The 25,505-nt window shown below is 40.6% G+C and overlaps 1 protein-coding gene across 5 annotated transcripts; it reads right to left on the minus strand.

Moving 5' to 3' along the window:
• Positions 1-42: 42 nt before the first annotated feature.
• Positions 43-25,289, minus strand: cep170aa (centrosomal protein 170Aa). Of its 5 annotated transcripts, none has more exons than XM_077729978.1 (22): positions 25,130-25,289; positions 18,466-18,603; positions 17,064-17,153; positions 15,604-15,685; positions 15,434-15,489; positions 15,156-15,372; positions 13,481-13,612; positions 11,701-11,847; positions 11,000-11,305; positions 8,573-8,923; positions 7,559-7,848; positions 7,340-7,429; positions 6,291-6,408; positions 4,642-6,183; positions 4,488-4,538; positions 3,025-3,310; positions 2,712-2,922; positions 2,048-2,215; positions 1,878-1,966; positions 1,699-1,792; positions 1,574-1,625; positions 43-1,339 (listed from the first exon to the last, which is right to left on the minus strand). In XM_077729978.1, the coding sequence occupies exons 2-22, from the start codon at positions 18,568-18,570 to the stop codon at positions 1,071-1,073; spliced, it is 4,746 nt and encodes a 1,581-aa protein (XP_077586104.1). In that variant the 5' UTR covers positions 18,571-18,603; positions 25,130-25,289; the 3' UTR covers positions 43-1,070. The 5 variants fall into 5 exon arrangements, with proteins under 5 accessions (XP_077586104.1, XP_077586103.1, XP_077586106.1 ...); XM_077729977.1 differs by having other exon boundaries at positions 2,712-2,943; positions 25,130-25,288; XM_077729980.1 differs by lacking the exon at positions 4,488-4,538 and having other exon boundaries at positions 25,130-25,283.
• Positions 25,290-25,505: the final 216 nt, after the last annotated feature.

The raw sequence follows: 25,505 nt of genomic DNA on the forward strand, positions 1-25,505 counted from the left end.
CAAATGTAACTGCATTGCGATCATCAAACAGAAACTAGAACATTCAGGAAAGTCGGACGGCTCGTTTTATTGACATTAAAACCTATGTTTGAACAAATACAAAATACACAACATTCACAAAACAAATGATAAAAATAAATAAAACTTAGCTTTTTCTTTCTCTTTACAAAGTAAAACAAAACCAACTGACCAAACAAGGAGCGTTAAATACAAACAAAAACCTACCGAATCTTTACTTCAAATAGTTTTTTTCTTTTTTTTGTAAAAAAAGAAAATAAAAATAGCGTGCAGGATTGGAAGTGATATCTTAGGACAAGTAAACAATGTAGACAAAAACTGCAGCAGGCTCTTCTTGTTGAACACAAAAATGTAAATCTTTACATAATAAGTAAGCCACATATTGAGAAAAAGGGGAAGGAATGGACGGAGCAAGTGACTAATGTTACTACAAAACAACACCAGTATCCAAATGTTATAAAATACCAAGTTAATACTTTTGTTTTTTCTTCCAAAATTGAAATAGAAAAAGTAATTGTAAATCATAGGACTTCCATGCTGCTACAAGCTTTGTGGCACATATTTAGGAGGCCAAATAAAAATAAGGCAGCAAGAATCCAAGTCAAAACCTGCACATTGGGTAATACACTTTGGGAGACCAGGCTCAGTTCTTCACTTGCTACTATAGGTCCAACTATTGGGTCAGATAAAAAAGCGTTGTTTTTTTAAAGAAATAAAAAAAGTTTGTTTAAAACTAGTGGTTGAAATGTAACATGGGGACCACTTTTTGTATAAAGTATCTGTTTTGGAGTGTCACAATAAGGCGGCAGTTGTTTGAGATTGAACTATAGAAAAAAAGAAAATCTGCATTCTGTTGGTCTGAAAAGTACATGGGTGAGTCTCATTAGAGAGAGGATTTTTTTTTTTTAAGGCATGACCTTAGTGAAGAAGAGTTTGAACATTGGAAGGAAGAGAAGGATTAGATGAAATGCTCAAGTTCACTAGTGGTTTCTTTTGGAATCTGTGTGGCATTCATTCTTGAGATAAGAATAAATGAGACACAGATGACTGTCTCACTTCTGCACGAGGGCCTCATTCCCACTGGGCCTTACGCGGGCGAAAGGCAGACCGCAGATTGGAGCCATGCCGAGACCAACGGAGACGTCCGGTGGAACGCCGGCGCAATCTCCGGACGCTGGGAGGATCTCTGCCAGGGGATCTTTGGCGGCTGGGTGCTGGAGTCCGGCAACAGGAGGCGTTTTGACGCTCTGAGCTTTGGTGGGCGAGGTGGGGCCGGCTGTGACCTCCAGAGTCCCGTCAGGGTCCAGCATCAGGTTGATCACTAAAACGCACACAAAAACACAGAAAGAGTTGGACTTGCTTGACTAGCTTTTGTGTTTGTAAACACAACTTTGAGTGCACCTGCAGAGACAACAAGTATCATGTTTAATGATTCTCATCTTTGGTCATTTTGAATGTCTTTTAGTTTAATATTGTTTGGAACAAATATTAATTTACTAAATTTTTTCCCCCTATAATCTTCCTCATAGTATCTGTAGACGGAATAGTGTTTTACCTTCAAGCTGTTTTTCGACTCTTCTGAGCTCCAGCAGCACAGAGGAGATCTCCTGAAAAAACACGGTAAGTTGCCTTACATACCTTTATTAGTTCAGTTGCGAATTGTTTTGGATGCTTGCATACCTTATTGGATGCCTTTAAAAGCGGTACATCGCTGTCAGATGTCAGTTTCTTCTCAATGTCCGCCCAGTTCCTATCCTGATCCTTAAACAATATCCTGAAAAGTATTAAATACATCAGTAAGAAATACTAACACATAATCATAAGGAATACTGTTGTTATATTCATGAAAGGTGCATTACCGGATTTTCCGAGCGGTTTTGTCAGTAGAGTGTCTGATCTTGGTGGATAGCTGAGAGACGGAATGGATCAGAAGGCTGTCCAACACGGCCTGTGTGGACAGAGAAAAGTGTCAATGCAAGATGTTTGCCACACGGTGGTGCTATGTGCACGATTGTTCTTGTTTTCTTACTTCTTCTCGATTCCACGTGCGTCTCCTGAGCGCACGCGCTTCGTGGGAGTCGTGGGCGCGGGGACGGAGCTCCACCGGCCTGCCGTTGATCTCCGTTGTCTTGGCTGAATCGATAACGGGAGGGTTCTTCTGGAATTTCAGGCTCTCGTCAAACACTCGATCCACCAGCTGGAATCGTGAGGAAGCAGCCGTGAAAGAAGAGAAAAGTTATTGAGAGACAAAATGCACTCAATAAGAAGAACAATGTAATGCAATGTATTTTGGATGAGAACAACTACATATAAAAGTGCACAGAAAATTAGAATATTATAAAAATAGCTTTGGTTTGGTACATAGTTGTATACATGTGTAATTCAAAACACCAGAGCTTTAAGAAGTTAGTCTTAGGTTGGCTGAGATGGGATATTCCCATTTTCGGAGTACTTTTTCAGCCAATGTACTGATTAGCTGAAAGGGAAAATCCCGTTCCAAACTTTTGAAAAAATACAAATATGTACAAAAAATGTAGAAGTATGAAAATTATCCTGTACATTGCACATATTTTAAGGTGCAGCACAATTTTTGGTTTTGACTGTGAGAAGATGTGACGTGATTAAAGGAGCACAGCTAAATAAGAAATGAGTGAGTGGAAAAGTGAGGAGAAGAAAAACATCAAATTGGGCACCTGTCTCATGCTCTCCTGCAAGTCCGGCCGCGTGGGAATTGCTGGGCCAACTTCTTCACGGGTGTCGATGGCCGAACCCGGCGTGGTGGCGGCCGTACTGGCGGTGGTGCTTGGCGCCGTGTCGGAGGAGCTGACCGAGTCGATCTTACCGGCCACGTCGTGGATCTCGCGCGCCAAGGTGGCTAGATCCTTTGCCAGGTCTTGGCTGATCCTGCGCACACATGGGAATAACCTGTTAACCGTCAGATAAGGTGCTTTAGAACATCATCAAACACAAGCAACATTAAATATGCATTGAATAACAGATCAATACCTGGCTATCTCTTCGCTATGCGCCGTCCAATCCCTGATGTACTCGTCTTGCTCCTTCATACGGTGTTTTAGTACCACTCCGCCCACACCTGGCACTGCGCTGGATCCAGATCCGGATCCCGGCGTTGCGGTGGTACCGGGTCTTGAACCGCGAGCCGGCACGATGTGATGCGGCCGCGTGTGAGGGCGTCCGCCGTGCTTGGAAGAATTGCGACCTGAGCCGAACTCTTCCTCCGAGGTGGATGCGTACTCAGGTGGCAGACGTCTCCAGCGGTTGCTACTGGACACTGGCAAAGCGGAAAAAAGAAGTTTTAGTCTAACTTAAAGACATTACATCACTCAAAAATAGGTCATATTAATAACGTTAATAAAAAAGCAGGCTTGGGAGTCTGTTACATATTTGTGGAACTAGAATACTACTAAGAAATTCTATGCTAGTATCTATTATTTTCCTCTTGGGGAAAAAAATAAAAATAGTTGTAAAATGGCAGCTCAGTAAAGCAAAGCGTTATGGAATCAGTCTTAAAATAACCACACACGGCAACAAACAAACAAGAAAGCCATAGCAAAAAACTATATTAATGATGCCGCCTTCATCAAGATGAGATAATGGCGGGTGATGTCTGATACAGAAAACTCCAAACTCATTTCATACTCATCTCATTTTGGACCTTCATCAGTTTTAAACTGATGAATTAAGGAGGACATTCATTGCAGCAGAATGCCAGACCTTGGTTAGAATCTGGTCACTTCATTAGGTACGCTCCCAATAATCAATTGTGGTTGTAGTTTTCACAAAATATTTTTTTAAATAAAATCCTAGAATATGTGGATAAATGCATCAAGAACAAAATATAATAAAAAAAACTATTAATACTAGAATATTTTAGAAAACGAGATTGTTGTATCAATGCAAAAATATATTAAAAAAAATCAATAACCCCCTCAAACGTTATGACAAAAAATAAAGATAAAAAAAAATCCTAAAAACTATTTTTAAAATGTAAAATTAAAAAAAGATTTAGATTTTTAAAATTACATATGATGAATGGTAAATTCTACTTTCAGAAATGCTACCGATAGTAGCAAGGAAGAAAGGGTATAATTTAACATAATTAGATTAGATTAAACTTTATTGTTCCCGTATTCGGGAAATTCACCTTGTTGCACTAGAGAGACGGTGAAAACCCAGATGCAGGAAAATAAAATGCCGTTTCAGTTTGAACTGAGATCAGAATAAGGAATTTCTAATTTTTGGGCCTTAGAGTGTGTACCCAACTAAGGCACTTAGGGAAAAAAATGTACCCATTGAAGTGACTTGTGAGGATTTCTTGTAAGTTTCTCTCACATTAATTGTGAAAGTGGAAACCCTTTCTTAATGAAGGTGTTCCTGTTGATTCGATCCAGATCTTAACACACACACTAGCACAGCTCTAAGAATATTTTGCAGAACCAGTACAGTACCAACAAGTTCTTCATCTGTATCTGCACCAGCGGGCTCTGGAGGAGAGCTCTCTGGATGATGAGAACCAGCGTAAACATTGTCACAACACAATGATCAAGACAACAGACAAATGGCCAACAACATCAAAAGTGTGTTTAAGTTATGCCTGCTCACCTGTAGGAGAGCAGTAACCAGATGTGGTAGTCTTGGTTCTAGCTTCGTTCAGCTTAGACACGCTGTTGGCCCTCATCCTGGGGCTCAGCTTGCCCTCGCTGGGTGTGGACGAACGCAAGCCCAGACGCAGAGCCGTTTCAGTCGAGAGGCGCGGTGATGCGGTGGAGCTACGAGCTGGCGTGCACTCTGAGTCGCTCCTTGTAGACATGGAGCCCACCCGGTTGCGACGTGGCTGGGCCAGCATGTCTAATCGTGACAATCCAGTTCGGCCGGAGGTCTGTCGGGAGGTGGAGCTGGTGGTGGAGACCTCAGATGCCACTGACACGCGGTCCGCATCGGCTAAATCTGTGTCAGATGTATCTCCAAGTCGGGCTCGGCGAAGAAGGGAAGCTCTGGTGGGCCGCGGCTTGGGAAGCGCGGCCTGTTTGTGCGCTGGGGACGACGCAGCGGTCTGGAGAGTACGGTTGTTTCTGGAGGAACTGTTTGTGGTGTTCTTTACAGACCGGCTATCATGTTTGGTATCCAATCCATAGCCAGAGTAGGTCTCTTGGTCTGAAGAGAGGATGTCTGAAATGGGGAAGGAGGAAGTCTGGTCGTCGTCAGTGAGATCCAGAGACGGTTGACGTCCTCTGGAAGACCCGTGAACCGAGCGACGCACTTCTGTCCGACCCGTTGTTTCGGCGGTTTTACTTTTGGCTTTCCTTTCCAAGCGGTCTCGCGCACTGGCGGAAACGCTAGACTTGGAGGCCGTGCTTATGTTGCTCTTCTCTCGGTGCATGCTACTTAGGGAGCGCCTTTTGTGTGTGCCGCCGGCCTTTCCCTCGGCCCCGCCAGCTACGTGACTAGTGGTGCTGGCTGTGTCCACGTCAGACTCCGGGGAAACGGAGCCGGTTCGTGGGTTAAAGCCGCAGCCAGAGATCTGACTGCTGACACTGCTGCTGTTTTTTGCAGTTTTCGATTCGAGCTTGTTTTCATCCCTCAGTTTGGCCTCCAAGAAGGCCATGACGGCTTCCGTGTCCTTCAGAAGTGTGGCAGTGTCCATGCTTCCCACTGAGTCACTGCGCTCCCGGCTTGCAGCGCCACTTCTGTTGATCCGCGGGATGAGCTCCGTGGGGACACTGCTGCTGGATTTCTCGATTGTGAAGCTGCCTTGGCGCACGAGGGGCTTTCCGGACATGTCCCCACTTTCTTCAGCCTCTTCCTTTCTTTTCTCGGCTCTTTTCCGGCGCTCAGCACTGACAGAGCGCAGTTGGGTGGCCTTACACGGAGAAGAGGTGGCGCTTGGCTTGCGTTTGCTAGACATGACACCGTTCTCCATGGGAGGCGGTGGGGATTCCCCGTCTCCCTTGTTCTCTTTCTCTTGGGGTTCTGTGTCCTGCTTTTCTCCGATCTCTGTCCTGAGAGTCTGAGCTTTTGCTGGTTGGTAGTTGGGTTTCGTGCGAGAGTCGACGGGGAGAGGGGGGAGGGTCCTGCGCTTACGGTCGGTCAGACTTGACGAGGATTCACCTCGGCTGAGGGGTGGGTCTGGCTTTAAGGCATCCTCTTCAAAAAGAATGAAAGAAAGTAGCATTTTAGGGACATTGAAATGGAGACACAACAAAGAGCTGGGTGAGACAGCTATAGCGCAAGGTTATTGTCTACGTTTGTACCTATTTCTTTGTCCAGAAAGGCAGCAGTCTCTGCTCCAGAACCTTCAGGATCGGTCCGGGTGTGGTTGGCAGCTAAACTTGCCCACTGGGAGACCCAACTTGAGTCTCTTGGATGACCCTTTAAAAAAAAAAAAAAAAAGAAGAGTTGTCCATGTCAGAATGTGGACCAACAGCAAATACTTCTGCACAGATAGTGAGTGGTGTTAACAACATTCATTTATAATGTGGTACTTGTTCATAGGGGTGCTCTCACACAATGTGCTTGTTTGTTAGAATAAAATGGAACATGACTCCCATCTTATATTTAAACAAAACTGACTCTTGTCAATTTGGGATCAAATTCTCCCTCTGGGGGACTGGAATGACAACTATGAAATGGCTTTTCGTTCTCCTTAGTCAAAAATTAAATACAAAATACTGAGGCTCATATACACCCCCACACCCCTTTCTTCTTCATTGCAACTGCCTGCAGGGCAGAAAGACTTTGGTCGTGTTAGTGTGATCTAGGTCATTCCCAGGGTAGGGTATGTCTACTCCCATGGATTGGAAAGGAGAGTGAAGGCATACAGCCGTGGGTGCGCGACTATGACACTCGTTTATAGACTCCACCATGACTCGTTGAGCTATTTACTTAAACACAAGCCTCATGAGATCCAATCGGAGAGCTGCATAATAGAAAGTTACGAAGCAAATATAGCAGTCTGCTTTGGGGTATTCAATGAAAGAGTAAGAAAGAGCTTCATGTTGCAGTGTGGTTTACACCCTAATAATAAAGTGTTAACCCTTTCAGCCAAAGTGGCAGCAATTGTTGCTGTCATTTTTAACTAAGAATCAAATATCTGAACGGTACAAATGCGACATTTTCCAACTATATGCTAGTAAACAACTTGGACAAACATTCATTTTTTTGGGTTAAAACTTTCAAGTGCTTATTGTTTAATGATAAAATGATATGTCATGCAAATCTGAAAAGAATCTAGGACAAAATGAGTGAAATATATACATCTCACAAATTGAGTTGCCATCAAAAAATAAACAGTCAGTTTTACCTCATTTATTTTCTCTGCTATATCCTTTCCTTGTCCTTCGCTCTGCACATTTGATATGCAGGTTTCCTGCTTCTGCTGCACTCCAAACACCTAAGAACACAAGTATGAACATAAAACTTGCTATTTCTAGTGAAATGAACACAGGCTGATAATAACTTCTTAGATTGTACAATAACAGTAAACAGGGGCCATAAAAGTGACTATAGATCATTTCCCTACCTTATCAATCATGCGCCTAGCCTCCTCTTCTTCTAGGTTCTTGTTTTCCAGCTCAATGGTGTAGGTCCCGTTATCACTCTGGTTGTCACCCACCTCCCTACCTGCTGCCACAGCAGCTTGCCCTGCAATTGAAGTGTCTTCGCTGGGACTACTAGGGCTTCCCGTCGCCAGCCCCGTGCTGATTGAGCTTCGACCAATGCTCGGGTCTTCGGACCTTTGTTTGAGGAGCACGCGGGCCGCTGTAGGGGCTCCAGCAGCCACTGTCGCCGATATAGGTGCTGGGACTTTACCTAGGGAGGATAACCACAATATAAAAATACAAAGAAGAGAATGTCAGCATGATATTTTAAAAGAGAAGATCAATTATGATATCATGCACAGAAAGCAGTGATGCAACAACGATGCCAAGACATCACATCAAAGCAAAAACAAATGGACAGAAGCTGTAATATTATTGCTGTAGTGCATATTTTTGCATTCACTTTCGCAGAATAGGAGATGGGCATTTTCTGTATTTACAAAAATGATAATGTCTCACATATAAACTTGCTGTATTGTGTTAAATGCTGTTGCAAAATAATTCATAATTCAATCCTCCAATAATTATTTCACAAATTACCACAAATATAAAAGTTGAGTACAATTTTAAACCTTACACTTTCACTTGTATTTAATGTTGTACTTTCATCCTCTACAAAATGTGAAATGAATTGATCCATGTTCCATACTAGGTGTTGGAGCCTATACATGCCAACTGTCGGCAGTAGGCGGGGCACAAACACACCCTCAATTGGTTGCCAGCCAACCACAGCTCACAAGAAGTTGAATAACCATTCAAACTCATATCTAGGGACAATTTAGAGGGCTCAACCAGCCTATCATGCATGTTTTTGGGATGTGGGAGTAAATAAAAATGTGAACATTCTGACTTGCAGTCGTGAAATAAGCCCATCCTTCTTCTCTGTACTGTTTAGCATCCATCACCACTAGTGTGTAGCCGGGCAAATCAGTTACCTGAGTCTGAGGTTGTTGTCGCCGATGTGGAAATGCTAAACACCTTGGGCTGAGATGGGGGCTGCGGGTATAGCCCTTCACCGCAGGCTCCACTCAACAGCGGCGCAGTCTGAGAAAACGAATAGGAGCGGCGCTTGCGGGGGTTCTCCTCGTCGTAGAATTCAATCATAAAGGCCGTCCGGCTACTGCCTCCCCGAGACCCGCTCGCAACTGCTCCTGCCCCTCCTACTCCTAATCCTGCGTGGGAGTGCGATGCTTTCAAGCGTTCCTCGAGGGCGTGGCGCCGGCTGGCGAAACGCAAGCCCAGTCCATTCTCCGAGTCGCTTTGAGTGCCATCTTCATGTTTACTACCTAAGAGAATGAGAAGTTGAAACAGATTCATTATGAAAGAAGAATCCTGCAAGATATATTATACTCCAATAAGCCCTGCCACAAATTATGAAAAAGTCTATCTATTGATTTCGAATGTATCTAACAATATTACCTTAAAAAAATAATACCCCGTAAACTGTGTGGTATATGCACACATCTATATATTGGTGGTTTGACGTCGTATGTGCGGTTTTCAGGTTTTCTGAACCCAAATTTTTCTTTCTACAATTTACATTCAGATGTGCCATGGTAGACAAAGTGCCAGGGTAGCTCAGCACATGGCTACGACCTCAAAGAAATAGAGGGGGATGACAATGAGGAGGCCGCAGAAGCAATGGGGGAGGAAAAGCTTTGGGGATAAAAATGAATGGAGGGGGTGGTGCCACCAGATTGGAAAAGGGAAGATTGAGGGCGGAATGCGAAGGAAGGAGGACATGTCTGGGGCTAAGACATTAGAAAAGGCTAGTATGAGGGGGCTTAGTGTAAAGTTCTAAAATTTTAATCCAAGAAAAATTTTCATTACGTCTATCTGAAAACCCAGTTATGATTTATGTTTTTGTGAAAAAAATGTTTCCAGTTCATTCAAAACAAAGCAAAAAAGTATAATAGGTAAGCCAATTGAGTAGATAAACAAATGGCTTTATTGTTTTGTCCCCCAACACAAAGACGCTGCTTGTAGAGAACAGAGGTGTCACTTATGAGAGATGGGCGCTCTGCACTGCTTGCCACCACATGAGTCATGATAGTGTCTGCCTACATTCATAATACACAAATACTAATACACGTGTACAGCAAAAATAAACAGCAGCTAACATCAACTAAGCTTTTCAAATGCAAAGCCAGTTTTTGGTACCTCTGAATGCTTTGGCTGTCCTGAATTTGAATGAGAAGTGACACAACGGACATATCACCTTGTCAATCCTTGTACTAACCCAGAAAGACACACTGTAAATGCTTGGCTGAACAAAAATATGCAGACGCCATGTATCCTATCAAATACAAATCACAACTTAAATTTAAAAAGACTTCAAAAAAAACATGCACATGGATCTGGAGGTGAAATGAGAGGGGCAAAAAGAGAGATTCGGGACAGCAATTCAGAGCCAAAAAAATCTCTTTAGCAAACAGTCACAATTTAAAATTATTCTGGGTTGGGAGCTGGTCATGTTATTTTTGTTCTTCCATTGTTTTGGGTCAATTGAGCTTTAACCATTCAGGAGTAATTCTGCCTACTTATTCAGACATTCGCCTGACAACATCAACAGATGTAGATCCTAACAATTCACGTCAAACAACAATCAAACTCACTGAGATAATAAAAAAATGCAGCTATTCTGAGTTCTAACATCACTTCTTTCCGCCTGAGCTGCCTTTGCTCCTTTCCTGCATAGCCAACATCCGTGTAACAAATGATTGACAGGTGCCCTACATCGGCTACTAAATGACTTACCTCCAGACGGTCCCAAATCTGTCAATGTTTTAATGTAGCTTTCATTCGGTGTAACCTTCCCATCACTTGCTGAATTGCCTCTCTTTCTACCACATGGCAGCCCTGGTGACTAACCCCGCTCTACTTCCTATCTTTGTCCAATCAGCGTTGGTGTTCTTGCAGCAGCAGACAGTCATTGTGGGGAGGTCCATTGACCGCGTTTTTTCTCCCCTTGATCCAGTCAGCAATATTCAAGGTTTTCTCTCCGCTTGTCTCCTCCTCCAATCAAATTCATTTCATTAGTTCAACCATCTTTTGGAGCTAAATTTTTTTGGGGAGTATTTAACAGTTCCCAAATCGGTTATCAAATATAACCACCAATTAAATGGCACACTCTGTGTCAGACCTATGGGTGGCATGATGTAAACCCCCCCCTTGTGGAATGGACATCCCTATTCTCCACTCAAGCCAATTTCATCAGCTTGTGTCGGACAACCCCTCCCCCATGCATCATTATAAAATTGGCCTCCATTTAATTAAATGAGCTCTCTGCAGTAACTCAGACGAGCAGTTGAAGCGTTTCAGAGCTTGTTACTGACTGACCTCCATACTGCGCAATTTCTCACCTTTCAGCCTTTTGAGATGCACCGGCACGTCACTTTTGTTGCTCTTGCTGTCGTCCTCTGTAGACTCGCCTCGGATCATCGTGGGGTCGTTTTGTGCCAGCCAATCAGCGACCTTGCTTTCTGATGCCATCATGGCCACCTGCAACGTGCTCAGGTCCCTGCTTCCCGTCCCACCGCTGCTGGGGCCACTCCTCTTGGTGCGAGACCTATGCTGGCTGGGCATCAACTTGGAGACATGGTCTTTGATGGTAACCCTCCCAGAAGAATTGTTGTCAAACTCTATTGTGAAGGAGGCGTGGCCTTGAGCTGTGAAGCATAGGCAGTTTTTGTTATTCACTCAAAATGAATAATGTGTACCAGCTTTGTCCCCGTAATTTTGCTTTTCAAGGACGTGTGGTGTTCCTATGGTTTTGCCACAGTATCGACTCTGTAGATGTCAGTTAAGGCATAGGTGTAGTTCCTGCTCAGCATTACATCACCTTGAGGGCTCCGGTTTTAATCTGTGGCTGAATATTGCCTTCGTTCCCAAGATGTTGTTTGGTAAACATTTTAATCAACTGAAACGACTTGCTTGGTATGACCCTCCACCAGCCAGGTAAGGGAGGAAAGAGGTTAAAGCTGTTGTGTTCGGTCTGGGTCGTTAGATTTTGGAATTGTATCTCAGCTTTTCAAGAATCCAAATTTAAGACTGACATTCTCACCTGCACTACTCTGAGAGCCTGTCTCTTCCGTGTCCTTGGTGGGTATCTCATGGATGCCATTGGTAGCAACAAGAGGATTTTCCTTGGTGGGGATCTCTGTGTAACCTGGATTGTGACTCTCCTCTCCACGGCGAACCTCTTTGCCATCTGCGAATGAAGAACAAAATAAAGACAGTAAGTGTTTTTGTTGTCAATACTAAAAATGCAGTTAGTATAGTAATACTTAAAGCATTAATCACTGTATGGTTTCTCTTGCCTTTACTGTCAGGTGGATCACCCCTCTATGACTTATACACTCCGTTTTGAGATAATGACTTCTATAAGAAAACATCCCAAATCCAGTTTCCATCTACTAGTCTATGAAAATAAGCCTTTGGTGTCCCTTGGGTGACTCAAATAAATAACACAACCAAATGTGAGAAATGCTGAGAGAGACGTGCTGGTGGATAATTTAAAAAATCTGCTTGTAATTCTGTTAGTAGAAACAAAGAAAACCGCTGCAGGATCTATATATGATAATAGATCATGTAAGAAAATTTGAGGGGGCATTTTCTTTATGCTGATGAGCATTTATGGCACTGTAGCGATGGGGGCTTTACATGGCAAACAAACCAATCAAATTAAACTAATATTTGAACCAATGTGGTGTACGTTTATGGTGTGCTGAAAGTTTGGAACTGATCTGGTGGCATGCATTTCAGCAGAGTAATATCCTTTGGCCATGAGTGTATCTTTATTTTTTTCAATGATGCATTGTTATTTTTCCTGAAACCATTTTTCTCTTCTTAAATGGTGTTATGAAACAGCTCAGCTTTCAAAGCACTATAAAAACAATAATTTACTTAGCACTAGCCTTAAATCTCACCAACATATAAGCCCCTATTACATGTAAAAACTCTGGATAGAAAAGGGTTTAAAAGTTATACCTTGATGTATTACCACATGCTACGGTTATGATCCAAAAAGATAAATCCATGTGACTTGTGTGCGTGTATGCGTAATGGTAATAACGGGAAGCTCCTTGAGCTACAGCGTAAACCAATCGAGCAAAGCAGGCAGCAAGAGGTAGGGAGCTCCGTCAACGTTACCGAAGGAGAAAAGGACGAACACACAATACAACAGAACACGCCCCCCACCCCACACACACACACAGACACACACTTTTTTTGACAATCACTGGAGATAAATGCTGCCTTACTAATTAAGCCAACTTCACTCACCCACTTCTATTACAGACGTTGTCGATCCCATTCGTCTGCACAGACTGGATACTATCACTCTTTACATCACAAAGCAACAAAAAAGGGCTAAAATCACTAGAGAATCCACCTTTAAAATCAGCCGGGCTGCTGAAGATGTCGGCAAAGTATCCATTCAGATGAAATGAGAGATTTAAGGCTGTTTCAGGGTAACCTACCCACCCCCCTTACCCTCTAAACCAGCCTGGGCCAAACTGATTTGATATCACTAAGCTCTTTTACCATTGGTGTATTCCTAATCTTGTTACTCTGGCTAGGCAACATCAGTTAATGTGACCCTACAATCAGATGGCCAAGCACACATATATAGCTAGTTCTCAGAAAAAGCTCTTTGTGTGACTTTGAATGTGCATTACCTATGTGCAGACACAAACACAGTCTGTGTGGATACAAACAAGAGGGCAGATGAGGCATTGCTTTATATATATATACACACATACACACATATATATTACCCTTATATAAACTATAACTTGAAAAAATGTCAGACTATGTTACGAGGTTAAGTGTGGACATTCTACCTGTGAAGTCATGTTTTTTGCCTGATGTCTTGCTTTCCTGCTTCAAAGAGTTCTTGTCATCCACTTCTTTGTATCCCCACCATGCTGGCTGGCCGTAGAGGGGGGTCCCGCGAGGCAGGGCTGCAGCATCAACTGGAAGACAGCGTATGGATTATTAAACCGGGTTGGAATGTGTGACAAATTTTAATGTCATATTTTAAAAGGGTATCATCCACAATGTGTTCATGGTGGCTGAATACCATTGGAGATAGAATTACTTTTGAGGGGCCCAGTAAATCCTAACGACAATTAAACATAGATCCAATGTCCAACTTTAAATTCTATGGTCATTTAAATATTTACCAAATTAACTCATTTGGCTGGCAACAAATTCAGGGTTAGTTAGTGAGAAAAAGCAGTAGGGAAAATTAATATTGTTATATATAATAATGTTGTTTCATAAATTAAAATGTTCAAGTGAACAAAATTGTCATGTGGTCGGAAATCTATGTATATTATTTTTCAGAAAAAAATATATAGTCTTGGCAGAAGCAGACATTTTAGATTGACATATAAAGTTGTATTTTTACAACATGAGGTTGTGATATTACAATTATTATAATCATTGCCATCAATGCCAAGTATAAAATGACTGATTTACCTGTAAATGAATGAATGAATTAAAACATGTAGGTATTAAATTGATTAATATAATATGATTATTATTTAAACTGAATCCTTACATTTTACATCCTTTTTATTTTAGTGCCCCTCATTTCTACTAATCATTGTATACCTGGATAATTATAGTTGTTGCTTGCCAAACTGCCAGTTATATGTTGCAAACTGGCCTATCTAAAAACAATTGAATGTCTCGTGAAAGGTTTAAAACCTACCTTAGGCATTCATTAAAGCAATAACATGGTAGGTCTGTACAACCACAAGAGCCTCTTATTTTGCAGATGGGCAGACATTAAACTGTGTGCTTCGGTATTGTGGCATAAACATTTATGTGTGCATCTGTGATTCTGAAACCATGTGAATAAAAAGCATTAGTGGCATATGAATTTGAATTTTATAATAGCCTTAGAATTGCCTAATCTCAAATAATAACGCAGCCTCGACATGTGGCTTCAACATCTGGATCTTAAAAAGGATCCCTGCTGATTAGTGATCACTATGATTTAGAATGGAAATACGCATGTTGAAACAACGTAAATGCACGTTGGAAAAGGGGGAAAGCCCCCCCCCTTGGTGACCATGAAACCCCCACTTAGATAAACTCTCTGTGTCCTCAAGGAAAAAAAAAATCTAGATTTCAATACTACACAGTCATCTAAAAAGTTTATAGAGCATAAAATCTCTTTTCACTATATTATTAATGTCAGATATTCATGGATTTTTTTATGCTATAGTTGAAACCAAGTGATAAAACTGTTGTATACTTCATATTGATAGTACATCAATAATAGCGACTGGGAAACAACAGCTCCCTGTTTCATAGAAAAGCAATTAAAAAAAAGGATATCTTTTGGCTCTAGGATTATTAATTATGGAGCATATCCCAAAAACAATACTGGTTTTCTTTAATTTCTCAGTAATTATTGAATTAATTCTTAGTTAAATCATTTGTGTTACAAAGAGTTAGAAGAGGTCTTCCCTTCGAGTTTGTTCCAATATTTTCTTTTGTTCTTACCTTTAATCCTTTCTTCCGCTTTGTGAGAATCTGCTGGTTTGGGTGGGGCTTCTTTAGTGGGAGAGACCCCATCTGTTGGTGTTTGGCCAGGCTTAGGGGTGCCGCCACTGGGAGATTTTGGTGTCTTTGATGGGGTCTTAATGGGAGACTTGCTCGTGGTGGTTTCACCTTTGGCCGGTTTCTTGCTCAGCTGGAGGCCACTGGTGAATTTTTCATGCTGCAAATTGAAAATGGATTGAGATTCTTCAAAGAAAGCGAAACTATGCTGCCTTTTTCACCTTCAGAGCCTCCTCGGGAACGGTGAGCTCGCCTTTCTCCACAGTGAACCAGTTGGTATGTGAGGGACGCAGGTTAAGGATACGCAAGTTATCATATAAACAGACAATTTACACGGTAATGTAAATGAAATTATGAATCGGCAGGCGGATGTGAGGGTATGAGTAAAGGATATCATAGCCAAACCTCAGTTTGTCCTCCAACTTGAGGGTGATATACATTTGCTCTTGAATGCGGACATCGTTTACAAAGGTCTGCAGGGAGAACAAGGTAGATTATCCATTACTTTGCATCCGCAAAATAATTGTTCTTAACATCACAGTAAATGAGGCACAACGGACAGAAAATGGCCCAAACAGACTCTACAAATCTGCTGAGTCAGCAGCCCAGAAATTTCCCCGTCAATCCATTCAAACAAGTCAGAGGTGGATGACACACACAGCAGGAAGCATCTCTGACTCAAACTTCCTGTCAAAAATCTGTATAAGATGTGTGGTCTGCTACACATAACTCCCTACTGGGAGGATTAGAAGGGGTGTAATCACTGCACATGACAAAACACCACATGTGTTACAATAAAGTTAGTTTTTTTCATTTTATACTGGTGAACATTACAACAAAAAATAAAGTATGTTTGATGTGGGAACCATCTACACATTAATATATTGAACTTGAGAAAATTTAGTTTGCTTTTGACAAAATACCATTGATGTTTGAAAAAAATCTATACATAAGACAAGTGAGCCAGTCAGATCTACAGTTGCATACCTGTCAACTGGTACGTTCTCGCCGTAATTGGTACAACTGAAAGCCCATTTTTATATTGGTACGCTGTACACATGAAAATGGTACGCTAAACGGTGATTTTGAGAAAAAAAAATAAATTAAGGCACTTTCTAGCCATTTTTCACCATCCGCCATTGTTTCTTCCCGGAAACGCATGTCTGCCAAGTGATATATGTACCGGCGCCTCTGATTGGCTAAAAAAAAAAGATCATGATAAACATTTCGTTTTGTAACACTTTCACCATGTGATTTCCGTTTCCGTTTCCTGAACGCACATTAAAATATTATTGAATGCACCAGGTATTGGAACAATTTTTGTAGGAAGCTGTTGTAGTGGAACTTTGAAAGCAATAAACACATAAACATACATTTTCTACTTGTTGTTCGTGATTTTTTACAAAAAAGTAAAGTGGTAAGATTTTCCATGTATTTATACATATATGTAAGGGCGAAAACAAAATTTGGTAAGATCACAAATGGTTCGAGGTTGACAGGTATGCAGTTGAGACAATAAAAACACTCTAATACCTATTCAAATACTCTTGTACAAGTGTAAACACCTAATTTATATATGAAGATAAATTCGGGCATATTTTCCTATTCCTACTTTAGTATGTCTCTTCCATATAGTGGCAATCAATAGCAATGCTGGTTTCAAGGTTGTCTGTAAAATGGTGGGTTTACCAAATCGATTGCTGGGGATTATAATAATTGAGTTCGAATTTGTAAAATAAAATAAGATCTCCGGTCTAATTGATTAAGAAAAGACAATTAGTAGGTTTAATTGAAATTCTGAAAACAAGTTAATCTGTCCAGTTTCATTTCCATATAAATTTTGGCACTCACCCCATTTAGGCTGCCGAGGTCCTTGACCTTGTGTTCGTCCGAGCCAGTCTCGTAGTTGATGACGGCGTGCTGCTTGTCCACACTACGTGACTGTAAGTGAAGAAATAAAACATGGCCCAGAGGTTATAATCACAGGCTGATCAATCATTTCATCATGTTGATGAGTGCAGATTCTTCACCAGTTGTGATGAATCTGCATGAGTGAGAAATGAAAACAATTTTGGACATAAACTATGAAGGCTGTGCATTCTCCCATCCAGCTATTTTTTAGGGAACTTTATGAAGAATGCCATTAATTTTTCTTAGGGTATGCCGAGGTTACATAAAAAAATGCCATCAGGTCTCAATGCCACGAAAAAACACATTTTGAGATTTGCTTTTCCTCATACACATTATGTTCTTTGAGGAACTCCCACCAGCATGTAAAACTCACATCTTGATTTTTGCCATCGTTTAACCTTTTGAGCCAGCATTGCCTGAAGCACAAAAACGTGGTGGTGGTAAGAAGGCCTTGAGGGAAGCACCTCAAGCAAGCCAACCAAAATACAGATTACTTTAGCGAGATTAGGCTGGATCAATGGGATAGAGGCAGATTGAACAGTTTGTTTGACCTCACACTTAGATTAAGACGACTTTTGTTGCCAGCTGCCTAACACGTTCACAAGCATTTGTATAGCCAGAAGCAAACAAACTCATTAACGTTTGTGGTCTCTTGTAAAACAGGTCTGAGTCTATCTGCGCAATCTGCAATGAGTGAACTACTGATGGAAGCAGAATTGAAAGTGTATTGTTATATGGACGTTAGAGGTGGACAGTTAAATGTGCTCATTAAAAACAGCCAAATGTGCCTTGTAAATAATACATTCCAAGTAACTTATTTACAGTGTTAACTATATTATTGTTTCAGTTTTCCATTCAAATATGAACATTTTCGAGACATTTGTTGTGTTTACAATTCCATGTTTTTTCAGTGTAGTTAAGATATCTGATAAAAAGTATGATCATTTTGGTTAGTATCGGATTGTCTCCAGCACCACCACTGCACAATGTTATTTATGGCAGTGAATTTTTTTTAAAAAAATTAAATAAACAGGGAAACATTTCCAAGACCCATGCACTGGTAGTGCTAAAGTTGAAGTAAAGTCATTGCAAAAAGTACTGTAGCTTTACCCAGCAGCAGATAAATATCTGCCCCACTTTCTATTATTAGTTCACTGACCAGAGAGAGGTATTTGCAAGCTCATTGGCAATGTCTCGCTTCCATCAGTGAACCCTGACTCAGTCTTCATGCTAATGAAGATGTTACAAGCACGAAACCTCAAATTAGTATCCGTAATCCTTGCCTGTGTAGATGAAAAGCAAGCTTAATAGCTAAATCCCAGTCTAAAAACGTTGTAGTCACCTGCAGCATAAGTTCGCAGTCGTCCCGCCCGACAAAGATCATTTCGCGGGGGAGTCGGTGGCGAGTCCCCCCGCTGCTCACCAGGAACCAGGAGGTAACGCTCATGTCTGCACTGCTGCAGCTGCTTGTGCTACACACCTAAAATGGGGAAAAAAATACATATATCATTAGCCCATAGTATGTGATCATTAGTTAATAATCAGTAATAATAGGGGCGGCCAAAAAATAAAATATTTTTTTTTCTTTCACCAAAATGTGATTTCCTGACCCCATAATTTTTAAGGAGACAAAAAGAAATAAAAACAAGGTTCAAAACAAATTTAAATTAAAAAACAATTTAAGGTTGATCACAAATATAAATAAAGTGCAAAAATGGCTGAAATATAATATTATTCTCCCTCTATTTGTCCTGTGAAAGCTGAAAAAAGCCAGTGTTACTCTTTCACAAGAAAAATCGCAACACGGGTCAAGTTGAAGAAGGTAACAGATGGAATATTTAGAAAGAAATTTCTCTCTAGTACACTTGCTGATTTCCAATATGCTTGGCCAGTAGGTGGAATGAAATTGAGCAGTGCTGCAATATGACGCCCAGCTCAGCAGCAAAAAACAATCCAGCCTATATTACACATCCTCACGTTCTCTCCTGCATTTGCCCTGATCACTGCCAGATGTCGAGAGAGGAAGTGATGTAGGAATGTTGGCTGGCCTTCCCAGCAGGACAGTTATTTTCCCTCCCACCACCGCCTCTCTCCTTCACATTAGCTAGAAAGGAGGTCAAACAAAAACCCGCTGACTGGCAAGATAACGCAAAGGTTTCACAGCCTTTTGTGCAACGACTGATTAACAATAATCTATATTTTTCTGTGATCATAGATCAAACATCATGTATACCATGAGTTTAATTGAAGTCATCTCTTTGCAGTCAAGGCACATGAAAGGACTTTTTTTTCCCCGTTATTAAATTATCTGTGGCTGTGTCACAAGATGGCGGTGAAAAAAAGTTGGAAGAAAACAAGTCAGATCCATGGTTAGTTTAAATCCCCATCCTGAGAATTATTCTATATTTTAAAGAAATAATCGAATAAGAGTGCTCGTGTGTATGCACAGTAAATGTGCCAAGAAAGGCTCGTCAAAAAAAGGAATTAACGATTACTGAGCTAAGACCGTGTTCACTTGACCTCATAAGTACTTAGTATACCAAATCAATAATCCCTCGGGTAGACATTTTTTAATCAACCGGAACCCTTGCACAAAATCAGCAGAACCGAAACAAGCACTTGGTTTCTGAGTGTTTGTTTGAGGGGCTTGGACTAAAATGGTTATTGTAGAGTGAAAAGCTGTAATTATTGTATAAATAGGTAGTATGTATAAAAATATGTCAATTCTAACCCACAAAGACAAAAAAAAAAAACAATCATCGCGAGGGGAACAGATTCCTGCAATGGCATAAAGTTTACGGACTCCTCCCCCAAGCCTGCAAGAGACAAAAAAAATGACAAATTACCAAGAATCCATACACTAAGTAGGCAGAATGGGAAGTAAGTTCTCCTGCTTTGTGCGGCTTCATTAACCCAAGCCCCTCATTTACTAGTGGCGACCACACATGAACACATGGCACAGCTGGATTTTTGTTTCAGAGGATTACACTGTATGATCGACTTAAATTTCACCATTTATCCCTCTTTCGACTGAATTCAACAAAGGTCTGGTCAAATATGTATAAACCATTATTGTAACAAATTATGCTGTGACATTAATTTAACAGCTGTTATTATCCCATAGTCCTTCATTTCCATTTTTTTGCAACTGTACAAGCAACAGTTTTATAGGGCCCATGAAAATTAAACATAATCTCATGCTTTTGTAAGGAATTCCTTAACCAACAGAACCCAACAAATAGTTTCTCCCCCTCCTCTCCCATCTCAAACACAAAAACACTCACGTGCACACCCCAAGATACACACTGGTGAATGAATGAGAGATTATTCCGAGATGACTGAATTCTTTGTGTGGAGGATCTGGGGAGTCAGGAAGTAAGAAGTCCACTTCCTATGAAGGGGGACACTAATCTTTGTTGAGCTTTTGGAATTTAAAATCAATGGCCAACTATACCAGTCAACAGTCATACAAGAAATGTAAATATAAAATGTAATCATAGAAAGTTAGTGTTTCTATTATATTTTCAAACTCGGTATAGTTGATTCGACTTAAGGACTTTGCGCTCCGAAAGCTGCTATACAATATATTTGTATTATTCTTCATCTAGAAATCTGTGTCCTCTTAAAAATACCACATGGGAATTTATTTACTACAATCACTTAACAGCTTTCCAGCACAGTGTGTTGTTTCTTGCTCTGCAAGCAGTCTGCTCTGATGATGAATATCAGGGTATTTGATTCAGCACCATTATAAGTTGACTCACAAAGTTGACGAATAACACACTCACTACAGACAATTGGAGTCAGAGAAATTTAGGAGGAAGAATGTCTAAATCACACAGTACTGAGACTCACCAGACTTTTCCCTCAAATAAGGGCGTAGTTGGCAAGAGTACAAGCCACCATTCTATCTAAAATCCACAATTACAGTGATTCACAAAATAATAACTCAGCTAGGAAGCTTGTAGGCATTTAACCCCAGTGAACATTTTGTTGGGTAAACATGCACACCATAGAAGAGAACACAAGATGCAAAATTAAAACTTTTTCTAGAGACATAGCATCTTGAATACCCCTCTGACAAGTAAAAAAGTGTTTTACTTGTCAGAGGGGTATTCTTTTTAACATAAGTGTCAGTACTCATGACCTTTAATTACAAGATGCACTGTATAAAATTGATTAATTGATCTATTATTGCCTTAAGAAGGTAAGAAAAATCAATCACTGTCAGGGGTCAGCCTGTAAGATGAACTCAGATGTCCATAATTTTGTTGCTGACCTTGAGTTTATCAAATTATAGAGATTTTTGGAAGACATTTTTGTATTTATAGTTTGCCTTTTTTAAACTTTGTAGATGAAGACTCCCTATAAAACAGTGATTTCTCAGTGTTTTTTTTGGATGTTTTTTAAATCAAAATCAAACTGTGAAATAATAGACATCCATTCAGTCATTTTATAAATTAGTCATCCTCACAAGGGCCGCAGGGGGTGCTGGAGCCTATCCCGGTTAACTACAGGCACTGCACAGGCAAGTTTTTGGGATGTGGGAGGAAACTGGAGTACCTGGTGAAAACTTACACACACACAACACACAAAAAGATCAATAAATGTCTCAGTGAAAAATGTTGTGAAGATTTGTGCAAGAAAAAAAAACCACTGCAGTTCTAGCATTTCGTTTTTGGTGTGCATGTTACAGTATGTAATGCAGTGGTGTTCTTTTGCGGGTTACAAATATAGCAATGGAAGTTGTCTCAAATAGCCATGTGGGGTGAAAAAGCAGTCGAGTATAATGAGCACTTGGTGAAAGGAAAAAAACAAGCATGCAACTCTATTTTGCCAGCACCTATTTCCCTTGGTCCATGATACTACGGAAAGAAAATAGGCAATGAGGTTACAAGACACTGTGCCACATGCTCAGTGAAAATTTGCCTACATCAAGTCCCACACCCCACATATGGAAACTAAGCCGTTCATTATTAACTGTGCAGAATCCCATCACTGTGCCTCATTGACATGATCATATTATCTTCCAGCTCATGAAGCTCCACAGACTATCACACTGATACCTCTTTACATCCCAAAATATCAGGCGGAGTATTAGCCACATGTACAAAACACTTATGTGAACCGTTTTGCAAATTGCCTCATAAAATACACGTAATAAAACGGATGAGGAACTCTGGAGGAGTAAGCAGCCCTCCGCCCCATCGCAAACGTCAGTTTGTGACGTGGTTTGATGCAGAACATCATTAAGAAAAGAGAAGTGATGTGACAAATTATCACTTCAGTTATTCTGTTGGGTTTAGTAGCTTGCCATGCAGTATACTCAAACAACAATAGTAGATTTCGCCCTACTCTTTTTACTTTTGAGTTATTAAACAAAGGTAATGTGACATATGTCTCGAGGGTTTAGACATTAAGTATCTGAGATGCCTTGAGCTAAATCTGGAATGAAAATATTGTAAAGATATAGTATTCACATTATTGGGCTTTGTCAACATTTGTATAATAATAATCAGAATAAGACCAGAACCATGGCATGTATGGATACAAGATCAATATCTGAGGGAAAAGAAATAACAGAGTAGGACGGGATCATGTCACACCCTGAAACAGATGTGACTGTGAGAGTCATTGACGTTATTTGTTTTTTTTAAGTTAAATTCAGGAGAAAAATGTGGAGAAACACCCATGATGTTCCAAAGCAAGGGCGGTTAAAATATTTTACACTGCTCACTTCCCAATTGATCCGGTTGTGGAAAACACACCGCAGATTAAAAACAAAAACAAAAAGTTAACAATTCTAGTGCCAGACACTCATTTTGGGAGGTGAAGCTTATGAGCTCTTTCAACTATACCCCAAAAAGTCAAAAATAACCTGAAGTAAAACCTGTCAAACATCACAAAATCTCAGCTAAGTAAATATTTCATGTGTTACTTGTTAAAAGTGCCTCTACATAACTCAAAATGAAAATTTGCTCTTCTTAGGGGCTCCTCTGGAAATATATTGCTCCCTTGCCAAAGGCTTTTGTGCTAAAACTGACTGCTATTTTTAAAAAAATGACCATATTACCTATGTCTAATATCCATGTTGCAGCAAAAGGAAAAATAGCCCTACTGTCACCACAATGCTTCACTCCAGTTGATGAGGAGTCTTATGCTGCTCCCAACACTTATACTTTATAACATGGTAAAAATCTAACCATGCTTTGTAAATGGTGTCAAGCATAAAATGTCCCGAATGCATGTACTGTATTGCTAGTAGTTCTGCTATATTTTATGATGATAACAGTTAAAGCGTAGCACAATGTAATTCATTTATTTCTTATTTGAAATGTGAAGTTCAAATAACTTGGAGGTAAACTAGCAACAGTCAAGTCACTTCCCAAACTTCCTTTCTTACACAATGGTGTGGGCAAGTCACACAAAAATGAAGTTCTCCTATACAGAAAAACTAAATTGTTATTGCAGAAGTCTAATATTTGTGTTAGAACCTGACCTTTGCACATGATCTTCAGCTACGAATGTTCTTTACAGTCAACATCTAAACTGGTCTGAGATCAGATGACCCACGATAAGAATACAATTATAGGGTGAGTTACTACCCATGTTCTTTTCTTTTTTTTCAATGTAATATCTCATCACAGTCACCCAGTCCACCAAATGACAACGTTTGCAGAAAGGACAGAAAGAAAAAAAAAATAGATACGGATGGCATATTCTCAATATTATACGGCACCCATCCAAAAAGTTTCCAGCACACAGTAGTCAGTATTATGCAATGTAAAGTCCTACAAAAACATTCATGAGTAATACTTGCTTATAAAGTTTAACCAACAAATGCATTTGTTTATAAGACATTGAATTAAAAATACACTTGAATGTTCACTATTTTCCCATCACAAGGACATCACATTAGCTATATACACTACTGTTTTTTTTTTTGTGCTGTCATTGCTGGCTCCACTGAAGAATTCCAATTTTGACCTCTCATCTGAAAAGGGAATGCAATTTTACTTTTTACTATGACAATGAGTCCAAGAATCAACAAAGGAACATTTGCACCAATGGGCAAATAAATAGTCCTGTTACAATCTTGCTGGTTTTAGAGGTTTTTTTTAGGAGAACATAGCAGATCCGAGAGATAAACATCAACCATGCAGGACTGAATTTAAAGAAATAATGCACTTGGGTAGTGGTCACTTCACAAATTCACTGTTATCACGATGCAGCACTGTTAAAAAACACATGGTAAATGATGTATCACAATTTAAATATTGTAACTGTATACTGCGTTGCTGTTTAGTGAAAATGCTGAGTGTTGACAGCAAACATGAGCACAATGAGGAGTTGCATTCAGGCTGGCATCTCCATCTGCTTTATGAAAACAAAGCACTCCTCCTATAGGAGGGGGCATCCTACAGCAAATACCTATTATGACAGAATAGACATAGATATACAAAGGCAATTATGGGGACTATCGTGTTTCAATTCTCACAAATTATGGATGATGTGGGTTTAATTTTTGCGTAGCTGACCCTGAATTGGACAAATCACGGTAGTACCAATAATAGCTAGTGTTTTTTTGTTGTTGTTGCGTGAATGATGAGAAGCGTTGACAAAAAGGCGACGCTTTGGGTTCGCCATCGTCGGCCATCGCACGGGGTTTCATTTAGCTAACCTATTTTCCCCGCTTAGATATGAGTCCAAACCTGGAAAAAAATGTTTTTGCGGACGATCGGAACATTTACTGCGCTTAAAATGTGAAGTGGTAGAAGCACTGATAATGTAAATGACGTCATAGATGAGCATCAACGAGGAGACTTTCGTTGTCTTCGCCTTCTCGTTGTCGCGATAGTCAACTTCACGTGCCCGTTAATTGTTGGATATTACCCGTCCCAGAATGTGTTCTTTTAACGCTTAATGGAAAGCGATGCGTTTTTTTCAATGATGTGGCTCGTTTTCTTATCTGTGTTTGTGTTTGAGGGAGTTGTGCCCAGCCCTACCGTTGCTGCCGCAGTAACGTCTCGCAGGCTCCGGCCTCCTCTCGCGCGGCTCCAACTCGCTGCGAAACCGGGAGCCACCGGAGAGAGGCGTCCCGAAGACGTCAACAAAATGGGAGAGAAATTCCGAGTTTTTTGGTTTCAAAATAAAATCCAACTGAGCTCCCAAATGTTTCAGTCGTTGTAGCTCGATTAGCCCACATGTGAAGTGTTGGATCTTTGTTTAACTGTGAAAGTCACACCTTACGGTTTCCTGTGTTTTGAATGTAAATTGATGCAGCTTTTTCATCCTCCTCCCTCAGCAAGAGTCTGCGTCAACACTTTCAGCCATGGAACTCCCCCCACTCTTTTTTTCTTCATTTTGTATTTTTTTAAGGTC

Source organism: Stigmatopora nigra, chromosome 12 (assembly GCF_051989575.1).
Source record: "Stigmatopora nigra isolate UIUO_SnigA chromosome 12, RoL_Snig_1.1, whole genome shotgun sequence".
In the NCBI taxonomy this organism is placed as follows: domain Eukaryota; kingdom Metazoa; phylum Chordata; class Actinopteri; order Syngnathiformes; family Syngnathidae; genus Stigmatopora; species Stigmatopora nigra.